Source organism: Phyllobates terribilis, unplaced genomic scaffold (assembly GCF_046119375.1).
Source record: "Phyllobates terribilis strain yellow unplaced genomic scaffold, ASM4611937v1 Scaffold_11__3_contigs__length_659146591, whole genome shotgun sequence".
Classification (NCBI taxonomy): domain Eukaryota; kingdom Metazoa; phylum Chordata; class Amphibia; order Anura; family Dendrobatidae; genus Phyllobates; species Phyllobates terribilis.
The window spans coordinates 475,541,100-475,566,027 of record NW_027362771.1 but is presented as its reverse complement, the minus strand read 5'-3'; the positions used below and the strand labels follow the sequence as shown (position 1 = coordinate 475,566,027).

Below are 24,928 nucleotides of genomic sequence, written 5' to 3'. Positions count from 1 at the left end.
GGAGAGGATGTTGACCACAAGATGTATTCTCGGGTGGGTGAGGAGCAGCAGCCAACTTACATAAGAAATGGACTGTCAGCCCACGTGCTGAACCCAGATCAAACAGCGATAAGTTGAACATCTGTCAGTGTGCGAGGAATGGGCCGGGAAGGGTGAGAACATCAGTCTATAATGAGCATTAGTCATGGTGCTTATTCATATTATGTGTGTTCTCTCGCTGAAAACAAAACATTTCCACCAAAAACACACTTTTAACTTCTCAGCTTAACTGCTTAAATGCATGTGGGTTATATAAGGTCGTGGGCTTTTTTTTTGTTATGTAAATATCACTCTTGTCATCATAAATCCAGTTACATTTTAACAACTGGAACCATGTAAGCTGTAATATTCCTATATATTCATAGCTACCATATATAGTGATTTTATATTTTTAATGTTTATTTCTGTATGTTGTATTTTTTTATTGCATGCACACATTCAATAAAATGTCCCTGCCACTGGCATAATACACTTCATAGTGTGGCCCCCTCGTTACATTTTCTTTAAATTGTCAAAAAAATTACAGTTAATGCGAAAAAATAACATTGTGCGAAAACAGATGAGTCACTTTGTGAAAAGATTTGTCCCTTGTGTGCTCCACACCCCCACAATTAACCCTGATGAATATAGAGGAGCTAAATATATACAGTTCATCCAGCAAACTGTAATTTATTCATGACATTACATTACACAGCAAAACGCGATGAAGGTGCTGACAACTTCTTAAACAGATGTTACTTCTAAATGCAAAGAGATGTAACTAAGAAAGTTTGCATACTTTTAAAAAAAAAATTGCTTTGTCAAATAAGTCATGTGCTGCTGTAAACTATGGAACTACATATTTTACCTAAACTTTTTGGCTAATGACCAATTAACACTAGCTACAGTAAAGGTAGAACTAATAAAATATAACTTTTAATGTAAAATGATTAAAAAGCATATTGGCTATCCAAAGACCAAACAAGCACATATAGACCACAATGTCCAGAATCAATTGTGTGATGCCAGATTTGCCCACCTTATGTATCACAAAGCAGACCAATGTTGTCCAATACAAACACAGTATAAAATGTATAAGTAAAGGAGAATGGCAAAAACCATATGAAAATATTCAACCTTCAGGAATGTATAAATAAAAGTATGACTTCACCCATAACTATTCACTTCCTCAAAATCCTATATCAGATCAGTCAGAAGCCACACATTACCCCATACAAAGGATTTTATTTGCCATTAGATGCTCCCACAAACACTGACGCGTTTCCTCTTTTACTGATTCATCAGGGGAGTGTTTTTTTGTGGCACTAGGAGCAGCCTCAAGACTGAATAGATATACAAGACCACATTCGATTTCCTTTCCTTAAATAATGGTGGTACCCAAGCGTAATTTCCAGGCACCATTTTAATAGGGCATCACTTCCGGGGCGTCCTGCTGTGGAACGCATCCACCTGAATTAAATGGATCGCACGCGTCCTCATCGGGGTGTTCTGTGGTTACACACAACTGTCCAGACTGCATGAGCCACATGCATCACTTACGGCAACGACAAATCCGGGGCGAGACATAATTTCTTGGGCCTCTGTTCTTGTGGAGGCATAAGAGGTGTCCGTATGCATAATATGGGGGCGTGCCTTACAGTACCGCTCCCCTACCAGCATTCTAAGTGGAAAAAAGCCCACCCTTAACTTTTAGCTCACATATCACCTCTGCATTCAGAGGGATTAAACCTGTAACAGGAATGGGACAAGAGCCATGAATTGTCATAAATTTTCTAATAAGTGAGTTTTAGGCAGAACTGCCTAACTCCATTTCACATACAGATCATATCTTGGTTATTGTGAAAGTAAATGGATAACTGACTATAAATTATATTCATTTATCTTGCGTACAACGATTGAGGGGAGGACGATGGAAGGGATGGGGATTCGACAAATGGATTTAAGGATTTTATGAAATCTATCAACTTTGATTTTCCAGCTGATGATAAATTTTAGTCTTAAAAGGGCTTAGACAGATTTAATATAATGAAACCCTACTTGCCCTCACTGATCCGTCCTTTTCTGACTTTTGCTCGATACTGCCAGTCTTGTGCTTCCTGATCCTGTCTGCCTACTCAACCAGATACTGACTAGAGCAATAACACGTCAGAGCCATTGACTGGCTGAACAGGCATTTCCAGTGGGTCAAAGTTGGTAACACAGACCAGCAGGAACTGGGTGAGCGCTGGTTTTGAGACCCATAAGAATCAGTTATGGCTAGGAACACTACTTAGATTTTTAACCATCATAACCATGAAAATTCCTTATGTAAATAAAATCACTATCAGGGTGAACACTTAAAACTGACTAGAATGTAATTAAGAGCCAGGTCTGTGTATTGCCCAGTAACAAAAGAAGTAAAAGTTAATATAAATTAATATTTTATTAAATACATTTAAAAAAAAAAAAAAAAAAAAAATCTCAAAAGCTGCTGAAAGAGGAGGGACACACTCTAGTACTGTATATACAGAAAATAAACATTGTATCTGTATTATTGTAGTTGGAAGTTAATCATAATGAGAAATGCAAGCGAAGATTTTCTATTGTTGAGCGTAAAATACATTATCTATAATGTTATAGTAACAGTGGTGCAAATAAAAAATTATTATTTTAGGTGGTCTGTTGTAAAGGATATTCTGGAGAGAAGAATTTCATGAGTTCTTTGATTTGCACTGTTATAACATTATAGATAAGTATTTTACTCTCAACAATAGATAATCTTCGCTTGCATTTGTCATTATGAGTAACTTCCAACTGCAATAATACAGATATACTGTTTATTTTCTGTATATACAGTACTAGAGTCCTTGTCCCTCCTCTTTCAGCACTTTTTTTTCAGATTTTCTAATAGTTCTTAAAATAAATGTACTTAATAATAAAATATTAATTTTATGACTTGCGTTATATAAACTTTCACTCCTTTTGTTACTGGGTAATACTCTGACCTGGTACATGATTAAATTTTTAACCAGTCTAAAAACTTAGAATAATTTTGATTTGTGAAGTATACTCCAAACTGTATTCTGTATGTACCAGTTTACAAAGTGAAGACATCGGTTTTAGTCGCATTACTGAATAAAGAAACAGTTTTTGTATCTTCCGGCACCGAATTGATACCTTGTTATTGCACCTCCTGTATACAGTACATTCTGGTTTAGGTATCATTTATCAAGTTATCAATTTGTGTTTCAGGGAAGCTGAAGGAATGGACCCTGATTTTTTATGGTACGGCGGAGCATCCATATCACCCTCTGAGCTTTCATCATTCAAGAACAAAAGCCCTGGATTTATCCAGCGTCGACATGGAGCCATCGAAAGTTGCATTCTTTCAAAGTCACTTGGATTTTGAGGAAGAGGACGAGTATTCAGGTACAAGTCTAGGGTATGTCATGCATGTACAAAGTCGCTTAACGGATGTATTACTATATTCTTGTACTTTCATGTGTAATTGTTAGTCTTTTCTTAAAATTAAGAGTGGTCATTAAAAATGTAGCAACTGAGACCCTAAAGAAAGTGGTGCAACTTGTTTCATTTAAAAAATCTACAATGTGCTAAGGAATGTACTCACTTTTTCATTACTCAAATTCACTGGATACAATTGTACCGGGTCTAATTAATGATCGCTCTCTTCTAAACAGCCTGGAATCCAGACTGACACTGTAGCAAACGACTACAGACATTTGTGCAGCTACTTTATCATACTTGGCTCTCAGACAATTGCTTGGTCTAGATACAATTCGATCCACTTCTCAGCTGAGAGCAGGAATAGTGGAGTGCTGGATTGCACTCGCTGTACCAGGAGTCTTCTCATTCACTGCCTAATTGAAGCCTAGCCTAATAAAGTTTATCTTCACATTTCTCTTCGGTCATTCTGTCTGTTCTGTTTTAGAAGCAAAAAACAAATGTCCAAAACTGATCTGTTGTATAACTGCTGGAAACCTAAGCAGTGGGGGGCCCATTGAGTGTTATTGGGTACATCTTTTTTTTTTTTTCTGCTTGACGTCTGATTTTAGAATGGAAGAAAAAGCACATCATGCTGAACTGTTCCTTCTAAGGCTATGTGCCCAAGATGCGCATTTGGTGTGTTTTTTGTGCATTTTTTTCGGTGCGGAAATGCAGCAGAAACGCATTGCACATCTTATCCCATGACATTTTGCAAGTTCTGTGCACACGTTCAGGATTTTTTCTGCGCGGAGTTTAGGTGCGAAAAAAACCCGCAGCATGACCATTCTTTGTGCGTTTCCACATGCGGATTTGCCTATACAATGCATTTGAAAAACGCAAAGCAAATCTGCAAGTAAAAACGCTTCAAAAAGGCTTAAAGAAACGTGTATAAAATCCGCATGCGTTTTTACTGCCACAGACATACAGAAATGCTCCGGAAAATTTCTGCTTCATTTCTGCATCGTGGGCACAAAGCCTAAAGAGACACAGTAATCAATGGGGTGTCTCTGTTTCTGTTTGCATTGGTTATGCAATGATTCCATCGGATATATGCAGTAATTTCTGCATCTCTTGGCAGAAAAAACGCAGTGTAAAATAGTTGTTTTCGATGGTTTTTTTTTTTTTTTTTACATGTGTTTTTGTTGCAGATTTTCCCCACTCATTAGTATGGGTGAAATCTGCAGCAAAATCACTGAAAGAATTGACCTGCTAAATATTTAAATCTGCACCAAATCTGTAAATCACAAGTAAGCAACGTGTGCATGAGACTTCAAGATTTTCATTGACTTTATTGGCATCAGGAAACCCTTCAGGTTTTTTGACAAATCTACACAGAAAAAAACATGACAAAACTGCAACATGCGCACAGGTCCTAATTCTGTTTTTGTTCCTAAAATGAAACAAAGTCCAAAGATAAATGTGAACATAGCTTTAGAAAGTTGTATACATTTTCATTGAATCCAAAACATTTTTAGGAATTATTGTGAATAAGAATTGCAATTTGTTACAAAGTCAAAAATCTGCATAGCTAATAACCAGAATGGTATATGATCAAGTTTTCTTCTCTTCACTAGTTATGATTCCTGCACTTAAAGTATCTGAGCACAGAGATGAATGTAAAAGGTAGAATCGATGTGTGCGTGGCATCTTGGGGGTGATGCCAGGGTAGTGACTTCTGGACTTGTTACTTTTGTATCATGTCTCCAAGATGTTTTATTAATTTGAGGGGAGAGTAAATTTTTTTCCACAAGTTCTGTTTGGTCTCAGACTAGATGCATTTTTAATGTGTGATTTGAGCTGCTGGGATTCATTCTTGAACTTGTAGCTTGAATGCTGAAAAGATCAAGAATGTAAACGGAGGCCAAGCTGCTCCCTGCTGCCGAGGAAAAAGGGAAAGTGATGGTAATCTGTGTCTTAAGAAAACCTAATCAGAAGTTAAGATGCGTCTCCAAGTTCTACTTATCATGAAACACTTGAAAGTTTGGCAGTAATGGAAAGAGTTGCACAATGATGTTAAAAATGAAATCAGCCAGGTTGAGTGGCCTGAACATCTCTATACTGTTAGGTCAGTCTCTACAGGCATGTCTCTGCACCCATCTTGTGCCTGCAAGTAAATGCCTGATGGATTAGCATCATGGAGATGTATGCACTAGAAATTGACCATTATAATTGCTGAATCATGCACTTTATTGCAGCTTGTGAAACTAAAAATATTATGATATACACATTCACCATTGTTAATTTATTCTTTAAAATACATGTTAAAAGCTATGAACATTAAAAACATGTTTTAGTAGTTAATGATGAGCGAGTGTGTTCTGTTAACACTTTCGGCGAGCATGCTCGGGTGCTCGCCGAGTATTTGCAGCATGCTCGAATGTTATGTTAGAGTCACTGTGTGCGCATGATTTGCGACTGTTTGACAGCTTTAAAAAATGTGAGGAATGCCTAACAAACAGGCAAGTTTCTTCTTTCATGTTTTTTCATGAACCCCTAATATGCATTTTGCAGCCTATGACAAGTTTAAGATTATTCTTTTGTGTGAGTGTCTCTCCCAGTATTATAGGCTGGATGTAAGATGTTGACATATCAAGAATACTGCTGTCTTCATTAGCCTCATGCATTAGTACAGCTCCTATCCTGCACTTCCTCATGTGCTGTGACTTTTTCTATAGCCTGTTTTCTCTGCCCTTCCTGAGGCTGTATATTACGAGTGGGGAGCATTTTTTCTGCCAAAGGCCATTTGGATATTTATACAATCCTTCGGAGGCCGTACAAATAGCACTCTAACTCCACCTACGAAGTACGTTCTGATGCTGGCACTGGTGTCAGAACGTAATTTTTCTTTTCACACGTCTCAGAGTTCAGTAATGAATGCTGCATGCGCGTGATCACAGAACAAGAAACTAAAGAACTGGTGGCGGTCAAAACACAGCTGCCAGCCAAAGCACTGCAGTCCCCAGGAATATGCCGGGGTCTGACAAAAGGTCATTGCGAGCTGTAAATAGTCTGCGGGCCTGAGGTTACCCCACCGATGCTGTACATGCTTTCTCCTCTTTTCTGCATTGTGCAGATTTGTGTATAATGCCCTCCATGCTATAATACCTAACATTGACAGAAGAGCGGGTTAGAGGGGAGAGGGCCGTGAGTAGCAGTACTGATGGATTTGCAAAATGTTCTGAATCCATCATCTTACAGATGCTCTGCAGCAGCAAATTGATAGAAACGTTTTAATGAAGACTAGTAAATGAACAATAAAATTTCTGTGCAATTAAAGATCCCGTATAACTGGTAAGATCAGTAATAATTAAAATGGTAGACACAAACAGTATATATTTTTTTAATAAAGTAATACTGTACCATATAGTCATTTTGTAGTTAATCTGGTGGAACAGATGCTGGCCCTCTAAAAGTGAAAATCACTTCTAGTTGCCTTTTCTGTACACATGGAAGACTACACTTAAAGAGGCTGCCCACTACTGGACAACCCCAGCGTAATCAATTCAGGACCCAAATTAAAATGTAACCAGTTTATACTCTCTTGCAGTGACATGACAGTATGGTAACGTGTCTGCTGCTATGTGTCTGGTCCTGAAATGATTAAGCTGTGGTTGTCCAGTAGTGGACAACACCTTTAAGTTTTCCAAATACCTGAAATAACGTTGCAATTGGCTTTGTACTTCAAAGTTATATGACATAAAATAACACTTTTATTTCTTGTATGTGAAGAACGCAGACATGTCACCGGTGCTGATCTGTTTATTTTGGTAAATGCTCACATTGCCCGGGTTCTGAAGTATGTTTTCTCTTAATTTTTGCATTGTGCTGTCCCTCTTATTCCTCCAGAATATTTATGAATAAATTGCAAGCTGCATGTTACCTCTCATCATAAAGATTCAGAGTGTAGGGACACACTCCTAGCCAGTCTCACACAGTGATCAATTTATTCATAAGTTTTTAGGGGAAATAACAAGAACGGCACACCAGTTCTTAAAAAAAAAAAAAAAAAAAAAAAGCTGATTTATCATGAAAAATTGAAGTATGAGCTAAAATAGATGTACTGAAGAGATGGAGTCCTCTATAACCTTTAAAGGTAAATAAATTGTTATCACGAAGAGTTTGAAACCCAGAAAATTAGTTCTACTAACTCTATTGATAAGTGACTCATTTAAAGAATTAGAAAAACATTTTTTTGTTTTTCCCGTAGAAAGCGCTCCAGATAGCCATAATGTGATACTCTGTCTGCACACGAATGCTACTGTCTTTAGTAACAAACATGTTTTCTTTCTAAGGTCCTTGTCACACAGAATGTGGAGACAGAGGATGTGATGGGCCCGGTGCAGAGCAGTGTCTCAACTGTGTCCACTACAGTATTGGGAGTGTCAAGTCTGGCAGGTAACCGAGGACACGACTTATAAGCAACAAGAACTGTAGAAATTAGTATGTTCCCAGACAGCGTTGGGCCATGCTCACATGTCCAGTTATCATCCGTTAGAATGGATCCAGCAGCAATCTGTTGGCAAAAATGTTTTGCAGGCAGAATTTTTGTCTGTCTTAAAGAAACTAGTTTCAGCCGGGTCGTTTTTTTGAATATTGAAGTCAATGGAAAACAGATCCGTTAATCAGCTATCCATTTTTTCTTTCATTTAAAAAGGATCCATTTTACTTACTGGATCAGTTTCAAATGGAAGATGACAGAAGGCTATTTAACACAGACTTCAATGTTAAAAAAGCAAAAAACAAAACTGATCCAGCCGGAATACTTTTGTTTTAAGACTGACCAAAAAGTTGTGCCTGCACAACATTTTTGTCAACAGATCGCTGCTGGATCCATTCTAACTGATGGTGTAGGCAAAGATCAGATAGAGGGAATACTCAGGAGACAGACAGGAGGACTCCTGTGATAAGTTTGGGTATGGTTTATTGAGGCAAGGTCAATAGTAAGTACTGTGATTTTACTTTCTAATAGAAGTACTTATCTAAATTTAATCATCCTATAATCCCCCAGCTAAACCACTGCTGTTCTAGATGCTTTTTTTCTGTGACAGCACAGACTTCATACAAAACAGAGAACGGCACAAGAAGTTGTTTTTCTTCATAATTTATCCAAAAATATTTCATACAGTATGTATATATTTTATATACACATTATTGTATATATTATACATATATATTATACAAGTAATAGAAATAACTGTGCAGTACATTCACCACTGTGAGCAAATCATGCAGACTGCGGTGCGACTTGTGGACCGATTCTGGGTGTGGGTGATCCCTGTGCAGACTTGCACTTCTGGGATCCCGAAACGTTGCCACAGGTGTGATTCCCTTATCATTGGTCAGTGTCTGAGCAGGAGAGCAATTTATGAAAGTGTAAGTCTGCACAGAGATCACCCACTCCCAGAATTTGTCTGCAAGTCGGAAGCTTGTTCAAGCCCGTACCGCAGTCTGGATGATTTGTTCAGTGGTGAATATACTGCAAAGTTCTTTCTATTACTTGTGTATATATATACTGGATGAAATATTTTTGGATAAATTATGAAGAAAAACAACTTCTTGTGCCGTTTTCTGTTTTGTTTGGACTATAGCCAGTTGGTGGGAGCAACTTCAGTACTAAATGAGCCATTTTTTCAAATTTTCGATCAGTGTAAATTTATAACCTTACTTATTCCTGTTTTATGGTTTATTCAGAAAATGTGTGAGCACCTGTCCCTTGGGATACATGGCAGATGTTGCTGGTAGGAGATGTAGACGCTGCCATAGAGGATGTGACTCCTGCTTTGGACGGGGGCAGAATCAGTGCAACTCCTGCAAGAGAGGGTTCTATCTGCAACCTGAGACAAATACCTGTACGACATCTTGTCCAGCGGGAGCCTACGCTGAAGAAAGTAAATGTTTGCTTTCCCCTATCCTTTGTATATGTATAGGTGTGCCTATGAATTAGCCAGCTACCACCCTTTTTGGTTTTATTTATTATTTTGCAAATGTTTTTATTCTTAATCAAAGGTCAGTCACCATCAAAATGTGTCAAGGGTCAATCCCATTTTGTTACTTCAGCTGGCAATACACGAGAAAAGTCATCAGGATTGGCTAATGAGCTGGGGGATTGTCAGTGGTTGAAATAAACCACTTTCAGCTCAAAATGCTTGTGGCCAAGAGCTAACTTGTGTAAAGAGTAGAAAATGCATAATTCTACTTGTTGTAATGGGTTTATTATCTTATTACGCTAATTAATAGGCACATGAAAACTCATTGGGATTTCCAAAGAAAACCCATTACTTTGGCTATTTGCGACAGAAAAATGGAACAGTTATGAACGTTGAAGTGAGAAGAACCTATAAAGAATGAGGCCGAGTAATTGTGCATGCCTAGAGAATTATACCAGATTGAGCTAATACAAAATGATAGACCCGAAAAAGACCTAATCAGAACAAACAAATGAAAACACGTCAAACCAATATGTAATGCCAAAGCACCCAGACTGATATTCTGTGGCCAACCAAGACACCCCACCTGCATTATAGACCTGAACAATAAAATAGATGATGTTAACGAAACAGGCCAGAGTAAACATACAATCAAGCAAATAGTCAAATAATGTACAGTTAAGCAAGCAGTAAGAATAGCCAACATGCAAAGATGATTTAGTGAACAAATACCCATGAAATAAAAAAAAAATTGTCCCAGAGACTAGGAATAATATGGGACTGGCCCCATGAATTAAACACTGCATACCCACGTGAAACATGAGAATACATGTTCAGTACAGCAATATCAGTTAGAGATGGCGAAAATGTATGGGAAAGAGGCCCCATGCGTATCACTCCTAAGCTTCCTCAGGTGTTGGTTTCCAAACACATCTCAGGGTGTTATACAGTACACAACTAGTTGGCAAGACTTGCATGTGAGAATTGTTGGAACAATATATAGGATATTTTTTCCCATTGAAGGGAACCTCACATTGCACATACAGTCCAGTCTGTGAACAGCAAGAAGTTGAGAAGAATGATATACACATTTTGATTGAACTTGTATTTTGATTCTTTGAAATCCTGAAATCCCTGATGTTTGTATAAATTAGTCCAATGAGCCTTCCTACTCGGTGATTTACAGCGAAGTCTGCATGCAGTGTTATTCAGGAAAGACGGTTAGTCACGGAGTAGGATCACCCACTGGACTTCGAGACCTAAAAAAACACCAGGCAATATTCAATGAATAAAATACAAGTTTTACTGAAACTTTTCCTACAAAAATGTATAATCTGTATGATCTTTCTGTAGAATACATACCATGTTCAACAGGACATGTTCCCTTTTAAGAGGTTAAACACTTGAAGTGTAAAGGACTGGTCATGTGGTATATCAGCGGTTCCCTCCTCTTATCTTGCCTTATATTTTCTAATTCTATGTATTGATCTAGTTTCTGCCTTACTGTAGCTGCCATGGGCATCGGAAGTAAAAGGGCATTTGCATACGAAGATTTTGAGTCTGTTAAGTGTCTTGTTTTTGTATTGGAAACTCTCTTCCTTTGGGGAGTTTTTAGAGGCGTTTTTCCTTTTTCCTGAAGTTTCCTGGAGTTCTTGAAACATTTTGGAAGTTTTTTCCTATAGCCTTTTTTGAGCATTTGATTGGACAGTCCCTAGTTGAGTGGATTCCATCAGGAGATGCTCCAAAGAAGTGGCAAGCACTTTTTTCCCACCATGAGTTCTTCATAACCTGAAGTAGAAACAAACGCTCAAAAGACTGAACATATGAACAGCAAAGTGGTAGAAATGACTTGGAACAATCTTTGAAGCTTTTTTGAGCTATTTTTAAATCAGACAAGGGTTTTTATTTGAGCAAACATGATACCCTGACTATTTCGGAAACTTCTCCTATGAAATAGTCAATGAAAAATCAGATCGCATTAGGTGCCGTCAGTGAGCTGTTTTGAGTTTCTGGCACATAGACTTGAATGGGTGATTTTGAGACGTAACTTTATTTTTTTTGGAGAATAAGGCTGCAAATAAAAAAAAAATAAAAAAAAAAGTCTGAATGAACCTCACAAACTATAATGGGTACATGCTGTCTCCGTGAAAAGTACTGATGGACCATGCACTAGAAGATTAGACATATGAAGGAGGACTAAGTAGAAGAAAAGATTATAGTGTCAGATCCTCTTGAATATTCATCCTAATTATGTTGTGACTTTGCAATTTATCTCTATTCCTATGAGCAAAGAAAATAATTTTTGATGTGACTTTTATATATCATTAGTTCATCGAGGCTTATCATATTATGTTCTTTAGGTCTCAGGAGATGTCTGAAGTGTCACCAAAACTGTAAGAAATGTCTTGGTTACCCTGATAAATGTGTGGTGTGCAGAGATGGGTACAGGTAAGTCCCCAGCTGTATGTTTAGCAGTTGATATACACAAATTCATAGAAATATATGAATTTAATTAGAGAGAAGTGAACAGTATCACCCGATTTATTAGTCCATAGAATATCATTATAGGACTTATTCCCCTCTTTTCTTAAATTAAGCAAAATTAAATCAAACCTATCAAATCAATTGTCATGGCTAACAAGTCACAAACTGAACTGGCAAAATTTGCTGGGGAAAAAAAAAATCTTAATTACTGACGTCTTAAATTAATATTTTTAATTGTGTTTGCTTTATGGTGACTTTTATATTATGTCAGTTGCATGCTTTAATGCTTGTTTGGGCTCTGTGCAGATTTGCCCTGTATGGTCTAGATATGATTTCTGCTCCAGTATCTAATTTAATCCAGACAGGTTACGGACTCCCAAAAGATAATCTCACTTAACCTGCTCTTGACATAATAGTCCATCTTATATGGGAAGGTATTTCCACAAGTGGACGTTGTAGTAATGGTGATCACTGTGGGAGCTCTGCTTAACGGACACTCGATCTCCTGTTGCACTGCCCCAGGCTGTTTAATCCACTGGGTGCTGCATTCAGTAGTGACCGGCTTCATTTACAGGGTTGTGCGAGAGAAAAGGCTCCAGCTCTCACCACATCGCCACCCTCACCTCACCCCTTTGCTGAGCGATCGGGGGTACTGATGGTTGTCATGACAATCGGAGGTCAAAGAATGATTTCTGGATCCACCAGGTGCTTTGGCCTATACCACTGACAGATCTAATACCTTGCAATACAAAGGTATTACAAAGTATTAGACCACTAATGATCAGACAAGAGAAAAGTCAAGACCCATAAAAAGACTAAGTAAAGGTTAAAAAAACCCTCTAAAAATATAAAACCCTTCCTGCTCAAAATAGAGAGGAAAAAGAATCATGGAAAAATGTTTCACTAATAGAATCTTTATCTTGTCCATGGTCATTATAAATGGACAGGTTATACATCTTTTTCTGGTTGCAGGGAAAGGTTCCTGTAGGTGGTGGAGAGGACAGGGAACTTCTGACAATGATGCTTCTTAGATTCAGGCGCTGCCTAAAACACAGAAGGGTGCTGGTCTGGAAATATGGTTTTTATCGGGCATCTTTTTGTAATGAAGGTTGTAGTTTACGTGTAGCTCCTTCTTACACATCCAGATTTGGATTGTAGGTGAGAGGTACCTGTTGCTTTCTTCTTTTTTGTAATATAAGAGGTATGTTGTATGGTCAATTGGCTTCTGGTACAAGGACGTCTCTATTTCATTGTTCTGTATCCTGATAATGGTGTCCAAAAAGATCATTTCAGTACTGGAGTAGTTGAGTGTAAAGTTGATGGGATGAAACTGATCAAACTGTCCCTGAAATGTCTTTAGCTGTTGCTCAGACTCAATCCAGATTATTAAAATATTGTAACGGTCATAGGTCATTAAAAATTATTTAAAAAAAATCTGCAAAATTGGTTACTGTTTTTTTTAAGTCATACCGCCGCACAAAAAGTGGAAAAAACACAATAAAAAAATATAATGTATATTTTAAATAAAAACAAATCTTTAATAGTCTTTTTAATCATGAAGACATGGCGGTGCAAATTTTTTTTTAATTTTTGTTAAAAAGTGTAGAAGTAGAAAAAAAATAAATCTAGCATCGCTGTAATTGAAGAATAAAGCTGACTTATCACTTATACTACAAGTTGAACAGCATAAAAATGAAATAAACAATTCTTGAGCTGCTGTTTTATATGCTCACTCTGCCTCCCGAAAATTAGAATAAGGCTTCATTCACGTTTATTCTGTATTCTACACTAGGTACTTACATTGGCATTTCACTCTAAAGCCCCGATTCATCAAGACTAGCATTTTTCCACTGGAGTATAACTTGTGGTGTAAGGGATTCCATCGCTTGTCATTAATTTGATGAGCAGGGGTTGCTGTGCCCCGACCCACCCCAGCTCTGCTCAAATTGTTGGAGCTTGGTGAAACTCCCTAAATATTTACACAAGCATTGAGTTGCGCAAAAGTTTAGGAACTTTTCAAAGCTTTTTAAAACTGTTTTCTGACATAAAAGCTTTGAGGAATTGGGGCCTAAATCTCCAAAATACAGGATTCAGACACAACCACCAACAGAACCATGCACTGTAATGAGGCAGATTGTGCACTTTGTTTATGGCGAGGTCTTTCTATTTATTCATGCATGAAACACAGTTAAACTTTTTTTGCAACTCTAAAAATAGGAACACCACCGAAACAGAGGCCAGATTAATTCCAAAGTGATTAGATCTGCCTCATAATTGTGAATGGTTCAGTATGAATCAAGTATTTCTCAGATTTACAATGTAGATGTTCAGAGCAGAACATAGAATATATGTAAACCTTGCCTTGAAGACGATCCCAAATATGTACCCCAAAATGGTGCAAAACAAACTAAGAGTAACCGTCATTTTAATTTGTATTTCATAAATCAATAGTACATGTGAAAATAAGCAACTTTGTAATATATCTTATCAGGGAAATCTGCTTCTATCTCTGCCAGAATTGATCAGTCATTATCAAAATTCTCAAGTCTGAGGTAAAATCTGTATTCAGTGAAGACCGATTGTTACATTACTGAGATAGGAGATGGCAGCTGCTACGGATACAATTTTATGTAGATCAGAGGAGCTAGAGACAGAGCTCCTCCTCCTCCCGTCTACTAGAATCTTATCCGTAGCAGCTGCCTTCTCCTATTTCAGTAATAAAACAATCTGTCTTCTCTGAATACAGATTTTACCTCAAAATTGAGAATTTGATAATGAATGATAATTTTGCCATAGAAAGATTTTCCTGATGAGATGTATTACAAAGTTGCTTATTTTCATGTGCAGGCTTGGACTGGCCCACAGGAGAGCAGGGAAATTCTCCGGTGGGCCCCTGTGCAGGAGTGCCCCACCACCTTCTTATATGAGCAGTACTTAGTACAATATACTTGATTCATTATGCACAGACACAGGCAGAATCTTTTTCATTTGACAATCAGTTAAATTGCTATAGAAAATTGTGACATGAGGATAGTTATATTTGCATGTAGATGAAAAGTGGGGCCTTGGAGTTGATGATGTTGGTGGCCCTTGGCATCGCAGTCTGACACTGTAAATGAGTATTATTGATTTTTAAAATTAAAATGACAATTACACTTTAAGCTCAACCCACAAGAAAATTATGCAGACATTAAATAGACACATGGTAAATATTCACTAGTTTGTGTTTTTTTTATGTTTGTTTTTTTATGGCATGTTTTAAGTGCAGGAAAATTCAAAGTTCAAAAACTGCACGTTTTTCAAAATTTAGGGCAAATTTCCACAAACCATATAGATCTAAGCTTACTACTAGCACAAAGTACAATGTGTCACAAAAGAACAATATCCGAATCATTGGGCTATTTAGAAGCATCTCAAAGATATTACCACATAAAGTGACATATCAGATTTAAAAAAAAAAAAAGAAAAAAAAAAAGTGGCCTGGTCAAGAAGGTGAAACTGGCTTTTGTGGGAATGGGTTAATCTGCTGATGTGGTCAGTATGGTCATGTACAGGCTATTTTGTGCCATTTTATATAAAAATATAAGATTGAAACCAATGACAAGGAAGGTTCAGTACACATTTAGTTTTATTTTACTTGCTTATATAGCGCCATTAATTTCACGGCACTTTAGACTTCATCACCCCCCCCCCCCCATTGGGGCTCACAATCTAAATTCCCTATTGGTATGTCTTTGGAGTGTGGGAGAAAACAGTAGAACCCGGAGGAAACTCCTTTAAAGTCAACGCTAAAAATACAGCATCTCCGAACAATACTACCCGTTTTTCCCTTGGGTTCTCGAGTTGGCCGGGTTTTGAAGATCCTGTCGGCATATAATTGGGTAATTATAACACACACTTTTACCTTTTTCTGTGAACTGTCAAGGTCTCATCACCTAATAAAGATATGTTGACTTTCTCCTGTTGTGAAAAAGGTCAGAAGTTCATCCCAGTGTCTAATAATCATCCAGAAGGGAGATTGAAATTAATGAGGTGATATTTAAATGGAGCCAAACATGAGCACTTGTTTCATTTGATGATGAGCCAAAAGAAGGAACAAGTCTCATTAAAGATGCTGTCAATTATGTTCATGCACCCACTGATTACCCTACACGGCCACAAACTAATTTTAGCACCAGTCACCTAATAGGATAATGTTGTCCACCATGGAATAGATTGTTGCCATAAAATCATAGGCTCGGATATGATAGCGACCCCTTTTTTTTCTGGGCTGATGGTCTCCATGCAGAAGCTGTTTGTGAAGAAGGCTGGATGTGTTTGCTTTCAAAGAACTATATTGACTTGAGCAAATATTTTTCTGTAGCTTGGGTAAATGGGTAATCTAGAGGTGGGCCTGAAAGGACACTGTGTTGGTTTGTAGGATGAGGTGTAAGACTTGCAGGAAAAACCTTTTTAAGCATGTGCTTCTTTGATCCCCTTGGTGTCACAGGGGCACATTAATTTTAGAAGCTTTTCCCTCTTTTCTAGTGCAGTGAAGGAAATGGCTTCATGATGAATAAAGATCTTGTGGGATCTTGTAACGGGTCTGGGAGGCGGAACCTCTGAGCAACTTATACAAGGGGGCGGTCCTTGTAAGGAAGCGGGTGGCGACCAGGGAAGACAGGCAGGTAGTCACAGCAGGTGACCGGGACAGTCTCTGGGTAAACGGGCAGGAGGTCACAGCAAGTGACCGGGGCAGTCTCTGGGTGAACAGGCAGGAGGTCACGGCAAGTGACCGGGGCAGTCTCTGGGTGAACGGGCAGAAGGTCACGGCAAGTGACCGGGACAGTCTCTGGGTAAAGGGTAGGTACGACCTGTGACTGCTGAGCCTCCAGGTAGGCTAGCAGGCAGATGGCAGATGTGTGCTCCCAGGTGAGCAGGCGAGAGTCTCTGGATAAGCAGGTGGTCACAGCATGTGACGGCGGAGCCTCCAGGTAGGCTAACAGGCAGGTAGCAGATGAGCGCTCCCAGGTGAGCGGGCAAGAGTCTCTGGACTGGCAGGTGGTCACAGCACGTGACGGCGGAGCCTCCAGGTAGGCTAGCAGACAGGTAGCAGATGAGCGCTCCCAGGTGAGCGGGCAAGAGTCTCTGGACTGGCAGGTGGTCACAGCACGTGACGGCGGAACCTCCAGGTAGGCTAGCAGGCGGGTAGCAGGTGGGCGCTCCCAGGTGAGCGGGCAAGCTGGTCCATAGACAGACTGACGGGTGTCGGAAGGCAGACCGTCGGACCTCGGGCTAGCAAGCAGGTAAGCGGATAACAGGCAAGAATCAGACAGCAATCTGGCAGGAAACTGGCAGGAAACTGGCAGGAAACTGGCAGGTAACTGGCAGGTAACTGGAAACGGGACCTGAGGGCTGAAGCAGAGTAGTGAACAGTGCAACAACATTGCTCGGGCACCTCCATTTTGGAGGACGTGCCTAATGTATGGTGAGGTCCTCCGGCCATTGGCCGGGGACTCCTTAGGACGGCGCGCGCGGCCCCTTTAAGAGGGGGGGAGCGCGCGCGCGCCCTAAGCACCGTGGCCGGGAAGGAGCGCGCGCTGCCAGCAGAGCGGGAGGAGGACGCCGGGCTCGGAGCGGAGAGGTGAGGGGAACAGCGTCCCTGCCTAGCAGAGGGCAGGGACGCCGACGCTACAGATCTTAAGATGGCTAATGCATTTTTGGCCATAAACACCAATTTTAAAATGTTAAGAATTATTTCACTTGTGTTTTTATGTTTTCTTGAAATTTTTGTCTGTCTAATGACTTTCAGGACCACTTTCCCGAACAGCGACTTTGTTTTGTGGATCCTTTTATATTGTAGTGAAAAAAATAAATTAAAAGTTAAAGGGTTTGTTCCAATGACTAAACAAATTAATGGTCAAATACCTGACACCATCGCTTTAGTGTCGCATATCTGCCCACATTAATCTACAGTAGATTTAAAAAAATTTAATTTTCTCTTCTCACCAAAAGTTTCTCTGCATTTAATATAGCAAACCTTTTTTTATTTTATTGGACGTGTAGTAGCTGACAGGTACATGACTGCAGGTCTGTTTAAAATCATTGTCTGGGATTAAACAATGTATTTTTTACATCTGGCTTCTGCGGGAGCAAATATCAGCTGATTGTGGGGGTGTCTGACCTCACAGATCTCATACTAATGATCTTGCTGACAGGTGATCAATAGTTTAAGCACAGACCACCCCCTTTAAGGATCTCTTTGGCTCAATGTGCATAGTGTGAATGTGCGCTCCAGAAAACCATGTACACTGAAAGATCAATTTATTGGAAACACTTGCTCTTTCATGATTGGGGTTTCACTGTATGGAAATTAGACATGTAACCCCATAGTGCAATATGGTAACAGGTTTTTTATTCAGTTTTGGTGTAAATTTACACAGATTGGGAAAATTTAGCAATTTGGCTCTGAGGCGTAGGCATCATTGCTGTATTAGCTGGGGCCAGTATTTTGGAAACAACCCCACATGGTGGACAATCGCCTGCACAGAATGGTGTGATTGAGAAAAAATTCAGATAATGAATACTGTCAAAGTAAACAGTAAAGCAAATGACAGCCATTTACAACCCTGGTGCTCCAACTAACATGTTGAAAAGCAGATCAGGATGTTACTTTGCACGGATGGGCTATAACAGACAGCAAAAAATTGGATAAGTGAGCAGTGGAAAAATATTTCCTGATGAGATGATTCTAGATTTCTGTTGCACCATGCTGATGGGAGGGTCAAAATTATTCACAATTTGGCACAAACAGCAGAAATGATGAACCCTTCCTGTGAGAGGTCAACAGTTCAGGCTGGTGGCAGTGGAGCAATCGGGTAGGACATGTTTCTTGGCACATCCTAGGTCTTCTGATACCTGTGGATGGATGTCTGGATAAGTAGGGCTTACCTAAGCATTGTAGCATTTATTCCTTTATTGCAGCGCTGTGGCAGAAGGATGCTTTTTGCAAGACAACGCACCATGCCACAAGGGGTGTTTAGTTATGGATTGGTTCCAGGAAAATGACAGTGAGTTTTTTTTATTGCTTCCTTGGGCTCCGGTCCCAAGATCTTCATTCTATAGAGAATCTCTAGGACACAGAAGAATGAGGCTGCTCAGAGAATGTCAGGACATTAATTTAATTTGCAGTGAAAACGATCCTGTCCGCATGGGTGAATATTCCTGTAGAAAGATTTCAGCACCTATACCACGATGCTGCTACTCTGTAAGCTAAGGGATGTCAAAGCACTCTACTACATGGGCTGAGTTGTTTAATATCCTTTTTTTTTTATTTTTTTTATTTCTGATCTTTTGTTAGTTTTTGGAAACGCCCAAAAAAATGATGTACCGCTTCCAGCCACAGTCAGTGTAATGAAAGATAAATGACTATTCTGTTTAACCATAACAAAACTTCTATTTTAAAATGATGTGACACAACTATGGCAGATGTCATGTGGAATGAAGAGTCTGAGCATTATAAAGGGCAGAGCTTGTCACATTCGAAAGGGTACAGAAGGTTATTCTTACCATAACCTGGAGCAGGTACATCACAATTCTCTACTACTCTTGCCACTTTTTCAAGTAACCTCCAGTGATTCCCCGTGGGTTATGGTTTGTTGCACAGCATCTAATATTGCCAGAGCGGTGTCACTCAGAATAGTACCGGCTTTCTCTTCTCCTATTTGGATGTCAATCAAGTGATCACTGGATGCAGTCTCTTGGGTGCCCGTGACAATATGCACAGTGTGCTGCTGCTGTGCACAAATACTTGTAAAATCCTCTACCTTCTGACTTCTACATCTTCAGTGCGTGAATATTTTATGTATAAAGTATACCTTGTGCTTTGAAGAGCAATTAACATGAAATCCTTAGAAAAATATTCAGCAAGGGATAAGTGGACAGTGTTAATTTTGCATAGCTGTTGCTTGTTTTCAAGTTTTTCTTACTAAATCATTTTACTACATAAACATTTATGATATGTATTTGAGATAATTTGCTACTAGTTTCGGGGATTTATTTTGTTCCCAAAATATTTTCATAGTATCTTACTGCAATCTAAGGTTCTTCAGTGGTTTCTACACACTGAATATCTTAGTTTGTCCTCTTTCAGAAAAGTTTTTCCCATAATCTCCATTAGTAGTAAAAAAAGAAAAAACAAACTGTGCTTACCCTGCCCAGGTCTAGTTGAGTTTCATCTGCTGCTCAGTGTCTGTTGTCTACAGCGCTGACATCCCGTCAACAGCACTGCAGACAATCAAACTGCTGATATACAGTGGGGAAAATAAGTATTGCATATGTAATAGTGGGGAAGGGCGTAGCCTTCCCTTGGTACTGAGATAGTTAAGGGAAGTGTTCCTGAAGTCAGACATCTCTGAACTGTTGGTAGACCAAGCTAAGGGGTTAGCTTTAGTGGTCCAGTCAGTAGAGTAAAGGGGGAACTTAGTGCCCTGATCAAGCCTTGAGTGACATAGAGCTTGTTCCTGGCATAATTCCTTGTGGGCTGCAGTACCTGTAAACAGCCACAAGATGCCACTGTTCTGGGTGCAGATGTCAGGTTGAGTCTGCTAGCAGGGTTGCAGACAGTGATGAGTTAATGCTGTGTGATGACAGCTCACCGAGGGTGGGCACTTTAGGAAAATTCCTGCTTAAGTTTCCAGAAAGCAGGAGGAGTCGCTCAGTAAGAGATAAGACAGAGAATCCTACAGGCAGCCTGAGTATATTGGCTACTAGGGTAGACGGGAACTCCATACCCTCAGACAGTGGGATCACCAGTGTGAAAGTCTCCCTATGCAAGAGCAAGAGTCCTGTTAGCCGGCCAGAGAAACTCATCAAAGGTAGTGAGGACCCCGGGCACTTCTAGTCTGCAGGAAGCAGAGGAAGATAAATAGGACTCCAGGCTAAGACGTGGGGGAGAGATTGGATCCAGATCACTGTCAGTATTACAGAAGAGTCTCTTGGGCTAGAGATAGTCACAGAGATGCTTCACTCAAAGAGGGAACCAGGGCTGAAGATGTTGCCAGCGCCTGTGAGAGAGATGATAGCCTGTCGGGCCTTATCCATTATATCTGCATGTAAATATTGTATATATTCCTCTTCCCCAAGTAAAGTTCAAGTTCTGGTTAAGAACCTCGTGTCCTCTGAATTTATTGCTGCCCTGGTCCCAGAAGAGAAATGCCTGGAGACAGCCTGTTCTCACCTTCATGACCAGGTTAAATTTTACTATTCTGACCAGTGTGACTTTGAGGTAATAACTCTGGAACGCTTCGACGGTTCCCGCTGATTGAGACTGTTTTTGTGACATATTGTGCTTCACGATCATCGTAAAATTTCTTCGATATAACTTGCGTTTATTTGTAAAAAAAATTCAAACTTTTCATTCTTGTGCCCGTAAATCAGAGAGATATATCACACAAAATGGTTAATAAATAACATTTCCCACATGTCTATTTTACATCAGCACAATTTTTGAATTTTTTTTTTAGGAACTTATAAGGGTTAAAAGTTGACCAGTGATGTCTCATTTTTCCAACAAAATTTACAAAACTAATTTTTTTAGGGCCCACATCACATTTGAAGTGACTTTGAGGGGCCTTTATGACAGAAAATACCCAAATAACACCATTCTAAAAACTGTACCTCTTAAGGTGCTCAAAACCACATTCAATAAGTTTATTAACCCTTCAGGTGCATTACAGGAATTTTTGGAATGTGGAAGGAAAAAAATTTTTACTTTTTTTCAAAAATGTTTTAGCTTAGACCCAATTTTATTTTCACAAGCGTAACAGGAAAAAATGAAGCCCAAAATTTGTTGTGCAATTTCTCCTCAGCATGCTGATACCCCCATATGTGGAGGAAAACCACTGTTTGGGCACACTGCAGGGCTTGTAATAGAAGGAGCGCCGTTTGACTTTTTGAATGTAAAATTTGCTGGATTAATTAGCTGGCGCAATGTCGCGTTTGGACAGTTGCTGATGTTCCTAAACAGTGGAAACCACCCACAATGGTAACACCATTTTGGAAACTAGATCCCTAAAGGAACTTACCTAGATGTTTGGTGAACACCTTGAACCCCCAGGTGCTTCACAGATGTTCATAACGTTGAACCTTGAAAATAAAAAATCATGTTTTTCCCACATAAAAATGTTTTAGTCCCAAATTTTTTATGTTCACAATGTAACAGGAGAAAATGGACTCCAAAACTTGTTGTGGAATTTCTCCTGAGTATGCAGATACCCAATATGTGGGGGAAAACTATTGTTTGGGCACATGGCAGGGATCAGAAAGGAAGTTGTGACATTTTGGAACATAGACTTTGATGGAATGGTCTGCGGGTGTCATGTCGCGTTTGGAGAGCCCCTGATGTGCCTAAATAGTGGAAAGCCCCACAAGTGACCCCATTTTGGAAAATAGACCCCTCAAGGAATGTATCTCGATGAGTGGTAAGCTTCACAGTCTATAACATAGAACCGTGAAAATGGAAAAAAAAAAAAAGAATTCTCACAAAATGCTGTTTTAGCCCCAAATTTTTACATTTTCACAAGGATAACAGGAGAAAAATTTGTTGTGCAATTTCTTCTGAGGACTCCGATATCCAATATGTGGTCAAAAACTACTTTCGAGGAACAGTGCAAAGCTCAGAAGGGAAGAAGCGCCATATTGGAGTTCAGATTTTAAGATTTTGCTGGACTGGTTTGAGAGTGCCTTGTCACATTGGCGGAGCCCCTGAGGCGCCAAAACAACAGAACCCCCATAAAAGACCACATTTTACAGACTACACCACTCAATGAATTCATCTAGTGGTGCAGTGATCATATAGACACCACAGGTAGGTCACAGAATGTTATACCACTGGGCAGTGATGAAAAAGATAATTACATTTTTACCACCAAAATTTTGTTGCAGTGCCCAGCTCATGCTTCTGCAGGCATGCATCTGCAAATTAGGCTGGCTTGTCATCGCTACAGAAATGTCAAACATGTGGACGCTAAATGTAGTTTAGGCACAATGGTGTTCAAAAAGGAGGAGGCATTTGGATTTGGGAGCGCAGAATTTGCTGAACTTCTTTTGGGGGGGGCAAGGAGCCATTTCACTTTCCCAGATCCTTTATACTACCAGTAACGTGTAAGCCCTTATATTTCCATTGACGGATGATAAACCTGAGTGTTTTTTTTTTTTTTTATGAATCGAGTTGATGCTTTTGTTGGGAACATTTTACATAGCATTTGGGATCACATTTATCCTGTGCTCTACGCTGAGCACTTATATTGGGTTTTCCATTTAAATCTCAGAGTGACGTAATTCAGATGAAACCCCCGAGGGATCCATTCACTGCAATGAGGCAGCAGAGTTACTATGGACTGTCTGGCCTCTGTTCAGTGGTGTCCTTCTTTTCAGAAGTGCAGAAAACTCTGGTCAACTACACTTTTATGCACGGCTAAAAAATTGGACACCGCCGGATCACAGGTCAGACAAGCGTCCAGTATACCCATCTGTCTCATTATAGAGCATCTTCCGCCAGGGGTTCCATCTGAATCACTTATTTCAGAGATTTGCACGGAAACCCCGGTGTAAGCGTTCAGCGAAGAGCGCAGGATAAATGTGTGCTGAGCCTTACTGCGATCTTTAGGAGGCAGAATGAACAAATCAACAGCAAGTGAAAAATTGGTTTTATTTATTTTTTATGCCGTTCCTCTTGCAGGATAAGTGATTAGACTTTATTTTTTGGGTTGGTGCTATTACAGAGATGCAAGATTTATATTGTTTTTTTATGTTTTGCTGCTGTCTCACACTAAATGCTTTTTTTTTCCAAAGATTTTTTGAGAACTATAAATATTCCATATTTCAGCTGACAGTCCTGTGAGGGCTTGTTTTTTGCGGGACAAATTGATGTTTTTATTGGTACCATGTTCGGGCACATGGCATTTTTTGATCTTTCTATTTAGATTGCGAGGCAGAATTAACAAAAACCAGCAATTCAGAATTTTATTTTTTTTATGTCGTTCCGCTTGTGGTAAAATTGATCAGGCAACTTTAGTTTTCGGGTCAGTATGATTACAGTGATACCACATGTATATATTTTTTTGTGTTTTGGCGTTTTTACACAATAAAAAATATTTTATAGAAAAAAAATATATTTTTGCATCGCTTTATTCGAAGAGCTATAACATTATTTCTCCTCTGATGGAGCTGTATGGTGGCTTGTTTTTTGCGAGATAAGATGACATTTTCAGCGATACCATATTTATTTACATTTGTCTTTTTGATCACGTTTTATTCCACTTTTTGTTCGGCGATATGATGAAAAAGCATCGTTTTTTGCCTCCTTTTTCTATTTATTTTTTATGGTGTTCACCAAAGGGGTCAACTGGTGGGACATTTTTATAGGTCTGGTAATTCTGAACGCAGCAATACGAGACGCGTATTTTTTTTTTTTTCATAAAAATATTTATGGGTAAAACTTTTTTTTTTTTTTTTTGATTTTTTTTTTACAATTGTCTTACTTTTTTTTTTTTACTTAGTCCCACTAATAATAATAATAATAATATTCACTTTCAGCAGTCTGATCACAGTTCTAATTCATTGCAATGCACCAGCATTGCAATGCATTAGAACTGTCAGCCTGGTCTCCCACAAACTAGATGGATCATGCACTGAGCATGATCATGCATCAAGACTACATCGGGTCACTATGGCAACAATCGGACCGCTGCGATAATGGCGATCGAAGGGCAGAGGGGGCTCCCTCCCCCTGCCTGCCTTCTAAATGCTGCGATCTCTAGCGATCGCAGCATTTAGGGAGTGAAAGTGCCAGGAGTGGTGCGGGCATCGCTCCTGGCACTGAGTGCTGGGTTTCAGCTGTCAAATTGGCTGACACCTGGCGGCGATCATGGTGCACAGCACCTGTGCGTGCAGGGTCGCCTGGACATACTTAGTACATCCAAGGTTGGAAAGGGGTTAAAAAATTAAATTGCATT

The 24,928-nt window shown here is 39.4% G+C and overlaps 1 protein-coding gene across 2 annotated transcripts in view; it reads left to right on the top strand.

Moving 5' to 3' along the window:
- PCSK6 (proprotein convertase subtilisin/kexin type 6) overlaps positions 1 to 24,928 on the top strand; it is a 284,703-nt gene that overhangs the window by 217,542 nt on the left and 42,233 nt on the right. Inside the window, exons 14-17 of one of the 2 annotated variants that reach the window (XM_073653390.1) lie at positions 3,271 to 3,447; positions 7,815 to 7,917; positions 9,214 to 9,410; positions 11,810 to 11,897. In XM_073653390.1, coding sequence (XP_073509491.1) covers positions 3,271 to 3,447; positions 7,815 to 7,917; positions 9,214 to 9,410; positions 11,810 to 11,897 — 565 coding nt within the window. Of the gene's footprint in view, positions 1 to 3,270; positions 3,461 to 7,814; positions 7,918 to 9,213; positions 9,411 to 11,809; positions 11,898 to 24,928 lie in introns of those variants that run through there. The other variant, XR_012251328.1, reaches the window with a different exon arrangement.